The sequence below is a fragment of the Rhinoderma darwinii genome, chromosome 1 (assembly GCF_050947455.1).
Source record: "Rhinoderma darwinii isolate aRhiDar2 chromosome 1, aRhiDar2.hap1, whole genome shotgun sequence".
Taxonomy (NCBI): domain Eukaryota; kingdom Metazoa; phylum Chordata; class Amphibia; order Anura; family Rhinodermatidae; genus Rhinoderma; species Rhinoderma darwinii.
Window position 1 is genome coordinate 301,984,161 of NC_134687.1, and position 12,994 is coordinate 301,997,154.

The 12,994-nt window shown below is 37.2% G+C and overlaps 1 protein-coding gene across 6 annotated transcripts in view; it reads right to left on the reverse strand.

Annotated features, from left to right (window-relative positions):
* Positions 1 to 12,889, reverse strand: part of LOC142648426 (transducin-like enhancer protein 1) — a 35,598-nt gene extending 22,709 nt beyond the window's left edge. For 4 of the 6 annotated variants that reach the window (XM_075825451.1, XM_075825450.1, XM_075825449.1 and 1 more), the window contains exons 1-2: positions 12,752 to 12,889; positions 356 to 428 (exon numbers count right to left, since the gene is read on the reverse strand). In XM_075825451.1, the coding sequence (XP_075681566.1) occupies positions 356 to 379 (24 nt within the window). In that variant the 5' untranslated portion in view covers positions 380 to 428; positions 12,752 to 12,889. The other 2 variants (XM_075825447.1, XM_075825448.1) reach the window with 2 other exon arrangements.
* Positions 12,890 to 12,994: the final 105 nt, after the last annotated feature.

Consider the following 12,994-nt stretch of genomic DNA (forward strand, 5'->3'; position numbering starts at 1 on the left):
ACTGCATGACAAACATGCAGCTAATAATACACAGGTGGAGTAAAGACTAGAATACAGAATAGAGGTAAAGGCATCGTGGAGATTTCTATACATTAGGAACTTTCATGCATTTTGTGACCTGCTAGTCCAAAGCAATCTGCTCCAGCAACTCTTTCTAGGAATAGGTTTCTATTGATCGGCCGTGTCATCACTCTGCTGTCATTCAAGCTTACAAAAGACCTTTGGCCAGAAAAGGTCAAACACACAACAGCAAAAACCTTGAAAGAAGAAAGCAGAGCCATCCACAGGTAACCAACAATAGCTGCCAAATGCCTTCTACTCCTCCGATGACCAAACTATGCAACAATGAACTTACTGGTGGTCGGTTCTGTGGAAACATCTTCACACGAGGTAGTAAGACTAGTCTCAGACTGAATTAAGGACCGCTCCTGCAAAAGAAAACCGGTTTCAGAAAAACATTCAGCTTATGTGACACGCTGTAAACCTTTAAATAATAAAAATGCTGCTATATGGGTGGCATAATATGGACAGTGGACATAATATAGGGTATCATCATGTAAGTTAGGGAGCACGTACTAAAAGCAGATCATTATATAATGTAGAGGGTCACGTATTATATGAGCCCAGGTAGGAGGTCTGTACATTATAAGCGGTAATCATCATGTAAGAGAGAGCAGCATACATTATAAGCAGAATATACAATGTAGAGGGTCACGTATTATAAGCAGAATATACAATGTAGAGGGTCACGTATTATATGTAGAGCATCATTATACAATGTAGAGGGTCACGTATTATAAGCAGAGCATCATTATACAATGAAGAGGGTCACGTATTATATGTAGAGCATCATTATACAATGAAGAGGGTCACGTATTATAAGCAGAGCATCATTATACAATGAAGAGGGTCACGTATTATATGTAGAGCATCATTATACAATGTAGAGGGTCACGTATTATAAGCAGAGCATCATTATACAATGAAGAGGGTCACGTATTATATGTAGAGCATCATTATACAATGTAGAGGGTCACGTATTATAAGCAGAGCATCATTATACAATGAAGAGGGTCACGTATTATATGTAGAGCATCATTATACAATGAAGAGGGTCACGTATTATAAGCAGAGCATCATTATACAATGAAGAGGGTCACGTATTATATGTAGAGCATCATTATACAATGTAGAGGGTCACGTATTATAAGCAGAGCATCATTATACAATGAAGAGGGTCACGTATTATATGTAGAGCATCATTATACAATGTAGAGGGTCACGTATTATAAGCAGAGCATCATTATACAATGAAGAGGGTCACGTATTATATGTAGAGCATCATTATACAATGTAGAGGGTCACGTATTATAAGCAGAGCATCATTATACAATGTAGAGGGTCACGAATTATATGTAGAGCATCATTATACAATGTAGAGGGTCACGTATTATATGTAGAGCATCATTATACAATGTAGAGGGTCACGTATTATAAGCAGAGCATCATTATACAATGTAGAGGGTCACGTATTATAAGCAGAGCATTATTATACAATGTAGAGGGTCACGTATTATATGTAGAGCATCATTATACAATGTAGAGGGTCACGTATTATATGTAGAGCATCATTATACAATGAAGAGGGTCACGTATTATAAGCAGAGCATCATTATACAATGAAGAGGGTCACGTATTATATGTAGAGCATCATTATACAATGTAGAGGGTCACGTATTATAAGCAGAGCATCATTATACAATGTAGAGGGTCACGTATTATATGTAGAGCATCATTATACAATGTAGAGGGTCACGTATTATAAGCAGAGCATCATTATACAATGTAGAGGGTCACGTATTATATGTAGAGCATCATTATACAATGTAGAGGGTCACGTATTATATGTAGAGCATCATTATACAATGAAGAGGGTCACGTATTATAAGCAGAGCATCATTATACAATGTAGAGGGTCACGTATTATAAGCAGAGCATCATTATACAATGAAGAGGGTCACGTATTATATGTAGAGCATCATTATGCAATGTAGAGGGTCACGTATTATAAGCAGAGCATCATTATACAATGTAGAGGGTCACGTATTATAAGCAGAGCATCATTATACAATGTAGAGGGTCACGTATTATATGTAGAGCATCATTATACAATGTAGAGGGTCACGTATTATATGTAGAGCATCATTATACAATGTAGAGGGTCACGTATTATAAGCAGAGCATCATTATACAATGTAGAGGGTCACGTATTATATGTAGAGCATCATTATACAATGTAGAGGGTCACGTATTATAAGCAGAGCATCATTATACAATGAAGAGGGTCACGTATTATATGTAGAGCATCATTATACAATGTAGAGGGTCACGTATTATAAGCAGAGCATCATTATACAATGAAGAGGGTCACGTATTATATGTAGAGCATCATTATACAATGTAGAGGGTCACGTATTATAAGCAGAGCATCATTATACAATGTAGAGGGTCACGTATTATAAGCAGAGCATTATTATACAATGTAGAGGGTCACGTATTATATGTAGAGCATCATTATACAATGTAGAGGGTCACGTATTATATGTAGAGCATCATTATACAATGTAGAGGGTCACGTATTATAAGCAGAGCATCATTATACAATGTAGAGGGTCACGTATTATAAGCAGAGCATCATTATACAATGAAGAGGGTCACGTATTATATGTAGAGCATCATTATACAATGTAGAGGGTCACGTATTATATGTAGAGCATCATTATACAATGTAGAGGGTCACGTATTATATGTAGAGCATCATTATACAATGTAGAGGGTCACGTATTATAAGCAGAGCATCATTATACAATGAAGAGGGTCACGTATTATATGTAGAGCATCATTATACAATGTAGAGGGTCACGTATTATAAGCAGAGCATCATTATACAATGTAGAGGGTCACGTATTATATGTAGAGCATCATTATACAATGTAGAGGGTCACGTATTATAAGCAGAGCATCATTATACAATGAAGAGGGTCACGTATTATAAGCAGAGCATCATTATACAATGAAGAGGGTCACGTATTATATGTAGAGCATCATTATACAATGTAGAGGGTCACGTATTATAAGCAGAGCATCATTATACAATGTAGAGGGTCACGTATTATATGTAGAGCATCATTATACAATGTAGAGGGTCACGTATTATAAGCAGAGCATCATTATACAATGAAGAGGGTCACGTATTATAAGCAGAGCATCATTATACAATGTAGAGGGTCACGTATTATAAGCAGAGCATTATTATACAATGTAGAGGGTCACGTATTATATGTAGAGCATCATTATACAATGTAGAGGGTCACGTATTATATGTAGAGCATCATTATACAATGTAGAGGGTCACGTATTATAAGCAGAGCATCATTATACAATGTAGAGGGTCACGTATTATAAGCAGAGCATCATTATACAATGAAGAGGGTCACGTATTATATGTAGAGCATCATTATACAATGTAGAGGGTCACGTATTATATGTAGAGCATCATTATACAATGTAGAGGGTCACGTATTATATGTAGAGCATCATTATACAATGTAGAGGGTCACGTATTATAAGCAGAGCATCATTATACAATGAAGAGGGTCACGTATTATATGTAGAGCATCATTATACAATGTAGAGGGTCACGTATTATAAGCAGAGCATCATTATACAATGTAGAGGGTCACGTATTATATGTAGAGCATCATTATACAATGTAGAGGGTCACGTATTATAAGCAGAGCATCATTATACAATGAAGAGGGTCACGTATTATAAGCAGAGCATCATTATACAATGAAGAGGGTCACGTATTATATGTAGAGCATCATTATACAATGTAGAGGGTCACGTATTATAAGCAGAGCATCATTATACAATGTAGAGGGTCACGTATTATATGTAGAGCATCATTATACAATGTAGAGGGTCACGTATTATAAGCAGAGCATCATTATACAATGTAGAGGGTCACGTATTATATGTAGAGCATCATTATACAATGTAGAGGGTCACGTATTATAAGCAGAGCATCATTATACAATGTAGAGGGTCACGTATTATATGTAGAGCATCATTATACAATGTAGAGGGTCACGTATTATATGCAGAGCATCATTATACAATGTAGAGGGTCACGTATTATAAGCAGAGCATCATTATACAATGTAGAGGGTCACGTATTATAAGCAGAGCATCATTATACAATGTAGAGGGTCACGTATTATAAGTAGAGCATCATTATACAATGTAGATGGTCACGTATTATATGTAGAGCATCATTATACAATGTAGAGGGTCACGTATTATAAGCAGAGCATCATTATACAATGTAGAGGGTCATGAATTATACGCAGAGCATCATTTAAAGAGGCTCTCTCACCACATTATAAGTGGCCTATATTGTACATGATGTGATCAGCGCTGTAATGTAGATCACAGCAGTGTTTTTTTATTTAGAGTTATGACCTATATTAGATTTATGCTAATGAGTTTCTCAATGGACAACTGGGCGTGTTTTACTATATGACCAAGTGGGCGTTGTGGAGAGAAGTGTATGACGCTGACCAATCAGCGTCATACACTTTTCTCCATTCATTTACACTGCAGATAGCGATATAGATATATCGCTATGTGCAGTCACATAAACACACAATAACATTACTGCAGTGTCCTGATAATGAATATACATTACCTCCAGCCAGGACATGATGTGTATTCAGAATCCTGACCACTTCTCTGCACGTCTCTCTGAGACTACAGCACAGCAATATCTCGCTGTGAATGACAGTTTACAGCGTAATCTCGCGAGACTACGCCTGCTATGCTGTAACTCACAGAGACGCTACAGAAATGGTTAGGAGAATGAATACACATCACATCCTGGCTGGAGGTAATGTATATTCATTGTCATGACACGAGTAGCGTTATAGTGTATTTATGTGACTGCATAGAGCGATATAGCTATATCGCTATCTGCAGTGTAAATGAATGGAGAGAAGTGTATGACGCTGATTGGTCAGCATCATACACTTCTCTCCACAACGCCCACTTGCTCATGTAGTAAAACACGCCAAATTGCCCATTGAGAAACTCATTAGCATAAATCTAATATAGGTCATAACTGTCAAGTAAAAATAAAAAACACTGCTGTAATCTACATTACAGCGCCGATCACATCATGTACAATATAGGGCACGTAAAGAGGCTCTGTCACCACATTATAAGGTAGGAGCCGTGTATTTTGAGCAGAATATTCTGTAAGGTAAAGATCATACATTATAAAAAAACATACCATCTAAAGTAGGGATTATGTATTATATGCAGATAATCCATGTAAGGTGTGGGGGTCATACGTTATAAGAAGAATATCATCATGTAAAGTAGGGATTATACGCAAAGTATCACGTGACGTAGGGGGTCATACATTATAAACAGTATGATAATGTAAAGTGGGGGCCATACATTATAAGCAGAATATCAAGTTGAGGGTGCTATTACATGTACATATCTGACCAATTTCCGTCCAATCAGACCAACATTGATCTAAATTGCCCAATTGATCTGACTGAAATCTGTCTCATCTGCCAGAAAACTGATCTGATGTGCATAAAAATGTGTACCAATCACAATGACTGTAAGGGTATGTGCACACGATGAGAGGCTTTTACGGCTGAAATGACAGACTGTTTTCAGGAGAAAACAGCTGCGTCATTTCAGACGTAAAAGCTCCTCCTTGTATTATGCGAGGCGTCTGACGCTCGTAAATCTTGAGCTGCTCTTCATTGAGTTCAATGAAGAACGGCTCAAATTACATTGCAAAGAAGTGTCCTGCACTTCTTTGCCGAGGCAGTCAATTTACTCGTCGTCGTTTGACAGCTGTCAAACGACGACGCGTAAATGACAGGTCGTCTGCACAGTACGTCGGCAAACCCATTCAAATGAATGGGCAGATGTTTGCCGACGTATTGTAGCCCTATTTTCAGGCGTAAAACGAGGCATAATACGCCTCGTTTACGCCTGAAAATAGGTCGTGTGTACCCAGCCTTAAAAGTAAACAGCATCTGAAAGACAACTCCATTGTAGGGAATAGAAAGGTTTTATCTTCGGGCGATCATAACAGATGAGGAAGACAGGAATTGGATCAAACCTAACAATATCTGTGAGTATAAATGGCCAAATCACATCAATTTCATCATCTGTAAGATCTGTCAGAAATCTGTGTGCGTAAACCCAGCTTAAAGAGGCTCTGTCACCACATTATAAGTGGCCTATCTCCTACATAAGGAGATGGGCACTGTAATGTAGGTGACAGCAGTGCTTTTTATTTAGAAATACTATCTATTTTAAACCACTTTATGAGCGATTTTTAGCTTTATGCTAATGAGTTTCTTAATGCCCAAGTGGGCGTTGTACAGAGGAGTGTATGACGCTGACCAATCAGCGTCATGCACTTCTCTCCATTCATTTACACAGCAGATAGCGTTATAGTTATATCGTTATGTGCAGCCACATAAACACACTATAACATTACTGCAGTGTCCTGATAATGAATATACATCACTACCAGCCAGGACGTGATGTTTATTCAGAATCCTGACACTTGTGAATCTTTTCTGTGAGATTTCAGCAAGGCAAGCGTAACCTCGTTTGAAATGACAGGTTACATCGTAATCTCGCGAGATCACGCTTGCCTTGCTGGAATCTCACAGAAAAAATTCAGAAGTGTCAGAATTCTGAATAAACATCACGTCCAGGCTGGTAGTGATGTATATTCATTGTCAGGACACTGCAGTAATGTTAGGGCTTGTGTATGTAGCTGCACATAACGATATAACTATTTCGCTAGTGCAGTGTAAATGAATGGAGAGAAGTGCATGACGCTGATTGGTCAGCGTCATACACTCCTCTGTACAATGCCCACTTGGTCTAACATAAAAACACGCCCACTTGGGCATTAAGAAACTCATTAGCATAAAGCTAAAAATCGCTCCTAAAGTGGTTTAAAACAGATCTTTTTTTTAATAAAAAGCACTGCTGTCACCTACATTATAGCGCCGATTTCCTTATGTAGGAGATAGGCCACTTATAATGTGGTGACAGAGTTAAAGGGATTCTGTCACCAGAATTCCCCTGTAAAAGCAGCAGGCCAGTAAGATAGTGTAGCCGCACCTGAATATAACAATGTTTTCCTTCTTCAGATGCGTGGCTCCATTGCAGAAAACAAAGTTCTTCAGAAATATGCAAATTAGCGTTTTTGAGCAATTAGAGAATCACCGTCGCTCCAAATACTCTACATTCCCTCCCCAGTGCGCTATTGATTCCGTCAAAAAACTGAAATCTTACGGAACAGAAACAAACGGAAACAATTAGCAACAGAAGCATTACCATTGAAATCAATGGTAATGCAAATGGAAGCTATGGTTTCAATTTGCCTTTCCGTTGATGGGTTCCTCCGACGGAAAAGTCTGACGGAACCCATTAACGGAAACCAAACGCTGATGTGAACACGGCCTAAGTCACACTACGCACAGATTAGTGTGACGTAATCAGTGCGTGCGCAGTAGAGCCGATTCGACCTGCGAAACTTCAGTGGTACTGTCAATCAGAGAAGGGAGGGACAGACTAGAGAACGTGATGCCCTCATTGCTCCAAAATACTAATTTGCATATTACTACAACGGAGCCACGCATCTGAAAAAGAAAAACTGCATTATATTCAGGTGAGGCTACACTATTTTACAGTGCTGCTGCTTTTATAGGGCAATTTCTGGTGACAGAATCCCTTTCAAGTAGGGGGGGTCATACATTATACGCAGAATATCATCATGTAAGGTAGGGAGTCATACAATATAAGCAGAATATCAGGAGGTGAGGTAGGTGACATTTTCATATAACGTGGGGGTCTATCTTCATGTAAAGTAGGACGTAATATATTATAAGACATATTACCAGTTAAGGGTCATACATTATAAGAAGAACATGTAAGGTACAGGATCATATATTATAAGCAGAATATGGTAGGGAGTCATACAATATCATCATGTAAATTAGCTGGTCATACATTATAAGCAAAGTATCATGTGACGAAGGGGGTCATACATTATAAGCAGAATATCGTCACGTAATGTATGGAGTCATAAGAAGAATATTGTCACGTAAGGCATGGGGTCATATTATAAGCAGAACATGTACAGTAGGGGGTGATATATTATAAGCAGAATATCATCATGTAATATATGGGGTCATATATTATTAGCAGAATATCATCATGTAATATATGGGGTCATATATTATTAGCAGAATATCATCATGTAAGGCATGGGGTCATATATTATTAGCAGAATATCATCATGTAAGGCATGGGGTCATATATTATAAGCAGAATATCATCATGTAATATATGGGGTCATATATTATAAGCAGAATATCATCATGTAATATATGGGGTCATACATTATAAGCAGAATATCATCATGTAAGGCATGGGGTCATATATTATAAGCAGAATATCATGTAATGTATGGGGTCATATATTATAAGCAGAATATCATGTAATGTATGGGGTCATATATTATAAGCAGAATATCATCATGTAATATATGGGGTCATATTATAAGCAGAATATCATCATGTAATATATGGGGTCATATATTATTAGCAGAATATCATCATGTAAGGCATGGGGTCATATATTATTAGCAGAATATCATCATGTAAGGCATGGGGTCATATATTATAAGCAGAATATCATCATGTAATATATGGGGTCATATATTATAAGCAGAATATCATCATGTAATATATGGGGTCATACATTATAAGCAGAATATCATCATGTAAGGCATGGGGTCATATATTATAAGCAGAATATCATGTAATGTATGGGGTCATATATTATAAGCAGAATATCATGTAATGTATGGGGTCATATATTATAAGCAGAATATCATCATGTAATGTATGGGGTCATATATTATAAGCAGATCATCATGTAAGGCATGGGGTCATATATTATTAGCAGAATATCATCATGTAAGGCATGGGGTCATATATTATAAGCAGAATATCATCATGTAATATATGGGGTCATATATTATAAGCAGAATATCATCATGTAATATATGGGGTCATACATTATAAGCAGAATATCATCATGTAAGGCATGGGGTCATATATTATAAGCAGAATATCATGTAATGTATGGGGTCATATATTATAAGCAGAATATCATGTAATGTATGGGGTCATATATTATAAGCAGAATATCATCATGTAATGTATGGGGTCATATATTATAAGCAGAATATCATCATGTAATGTATGGGGTCATATATTATAAGCAGAATATCATCATGTAATGTATGGGGTCATATATTATAAGCAGAATATCATCATGTAATATATGGGGTCATATATTATAAGCAGAATATCATCATGTAAGGTATGGGGTCATATATTATAAGCAGAATATAATCATGTAAGGTATGGGGTCATATATTATAAGCAGAATATCATCATGTAATATATGGGGTCATATATTATAAGCAGAATATCATCATGTAATATATGGGGGTCATATATTATAAGCAGATCATCATGTAATATATGGGGTCATATTATAAGCAGAATAACATCATGTAAGGCATGGGGTCATATATTATAAGCAAAATATCATCATGTAATATATGGGGTCATATATTATAAGCAGAATATCATCATGTAATATATGGGGTCATATTATAAGCAGAATATTATCATGTTATATATGGGGTCATATATTATAAGCAGATCATCATGTAATATATGGGGTCATATATTATAAGCAGAATATCATCATGTAATATATGGGGTCATATATTATAAGCAGAATATCATCATGTAATATATGGGGTCATATATTATAAGCAGAATATCATCATGTAATATATGGGGTCATATATTATTAGCAGAATATCATCATGTAAGGCATGGGGTCATATATTATTAGCAGAATATCATCATGTAAGGCATGGGGTCATATATTATAAGCAGAATATCATGTAATGTATGGGGTCATATATTATAAGCAGAATATCATCATGTAATGTATGGGGTCATATATTATAAGCAGAATATAATCATGTAAGGTATGGGGTCATATATTATAAGCAGAATATCATCATGTAATATATGGGGTCATATATTATAAGCAGAATATCATCATGTAATATATGGGGGTCATATATTATAAGCAGATCATCATGTAATATATGGGGTCATATATTATAAGCAGAATAACATCATGTAAGGCATGGGGTCATATATTATAAGCAGAATATCATCATGTAATATATGGGGTCATATATTATAAGCAGAATATCATCATGTAATATATGGGGTCATATTATAAGCAGAATATTATCATGTTATATATGGGGTCATATATTATAAGCAGATCATCATGTAATATATGGGGTCATATATTATAAGCAGAATATCATCATGTAATATATGGGGTCATATATTATAAGCAGAATATCATCATGTAATATATGGGGTCATATATTATAAGCAGAATATCATCATGTAATATATGGGGTCATATATTATTAGCAGAATATCATCATGTAATATATGGGGTCATATATTATAAGCAGAATATCATCATGTAATATATGGGGTCATATATTATAAGCAGAATATCATCATGTAATATATGGGGGTCATATATTATAAGCAGATCATCATCATGTAATATATGGGGTCATATTATAAGCAGAATATCATCATGTAATATATGGGGTCATACATTATAAGCAGATCATCATGTAATATATGGGGGTCATATATTATAAGCAGAATATAATCATGTAAGGTATGGGGTCATATATTATACACTAAGTATCATTCTGTATTGTAGGGGTCGTGTATTCTAAGAATAAGATCACCAGGTAAGGGTCTTACATTATAAGCAGAATATCATGTAATGTAGGGGACATACATTCTAAGCAAAGTATCAGCAACTAAGGTAGAGCGTCATTATTATAAGATAATATAACGTGAGGTACAGGTCATAAACTATAAGCAGAATATCATCATGTAAAATAGGGGCCCTTACATTATAAGCAGAATATCATCATGTAAATTAGCGGGTCATATATTATAACCAAAGTATCATGAGGCATAGGGGGTCATACATAAGCAGAATATCATCATGTAAAATAGAGGTCCATACGTTATAAGCAGAATATCATCCTGTATGGGCTCATGCACACTTCAGTGAGCTTTCATTTCTGTGGGGCCGTGCAGACATCAGTCGTTTGTTTTTTTGCAGATCTGTGTCTCCGTTGCGCAAATTATAGAACAGGTCCTATTCTTGTCAGTTTTTGCAAATCAGTCGCTGCCATTCTATTCATTGGTCCGTTAAAAATATGGACCAAACACGGAAGCCATCCGTGTGGGGTCCGTGTTTTGCAATCGTATAAATACTGACGGATGTGTGCATGAGCCCAAAGGTAGGCAGTCCGTACATTATAAGCGGTAATCATCATGTAAGGTAGGGGGATCATATATTATAAGCAGATCATCATAAGGTAGAGCATCATACAATATAAGAATATCATCATATAAAGGTAGAGAGTCATACAATATAAGCAGATCATGTAATGCATGGGGTCATATATTATAAGCAGAATATCATCATGTAATATTATGGGGGTCATATATTATAAGCAGAATATCATCATGTAAGATATGGGGGGGGTCATATATTATAAGCAGAATATCATCATGTAAGATATGGGGGGGTCATATATTATAAGCAGAATATCATCATGTAATATATGGGGGTCATATATTATAAGCAGAATATCATCATGTAAGGTATGGGGGGGGGTCATATATTATAAGCAGAATATCATCATGTAATATATGGGGGTCATATATTATAAGCAGAATATCATCATGTAATATATGGGGTCATATATTATAAGCAGAATATCATCATGTAATATATGGGGGTCATATATTATAAGCAGAATATCATCATGTAAGGTATGGGGGGGGGGTCATATATTATAAGCAGAATATCATGTAAGGTATGGGGGGGGGGGGTCATATATTGGAAGATTATGTAAGGTATGGGGGGTCATGTATTAGAAGCAGAGCATCACTGTGTAGTATGATGAGACAGGGATGATACATTAGCCGAGTATTATGTATGGTAGGAATCACACATAGAAGTTAGTAATACAGTCAGCCATCACTCACATACATAGTTTGCAACCCATAACCCCCACAACCAGACCCCTGGGGACCCGCCATCACATCATTAGGAGCCCCACATACTACTCGAAGGACCGGATGCGTCTCCCTATTATCTCGAGCACCCAGACATGTGTCGTTCTTTCCTGCCCTGGCCTCCCTGTCTCATCCCCCCTCCCCCTCTTAGTGTTTACTGTGGCCTCCCCACGTCTACTCCCGTCCCCCCCCCATCCCATTACCTCTATCAATCTCTTGCGACCCCCCCTCTCCGTGTGGTCACCCCCACATTGGTGCCTACCTTAGACTCATCTCCCCAAATTACCTCTCATCCCATTCCCTGCGTCCTCCTCTCCAGCAGAACCCTCCCTCGACAAACCACAGGCCTCTCTCTCTATCTATCCCAGACACACATTAGAACCGAACACTAGCCCCTAGATTGTCCCCGCTCTCACCGGGCCCCGAAGTAGGAGGAGCCGGTGTCCGGTCGGGCCCAGTCTCCCGGTGTTCGGTGCAGCCCCTCCCTCCAGCTCAATCAGCAGCCGCCAGCTCCACGTGGGTCCAGGCTCCTGCAGGCTGCCCGAGCCAGCTCCAGCCAATCATAGCTTGTCTAGCCCCACGTGGGCCTCACTTGTTTTTCTTCAATTGGCTGCCTGTAACAGAGCTGCCAATCAAGCAAACCACAGAATCTCTTAGAT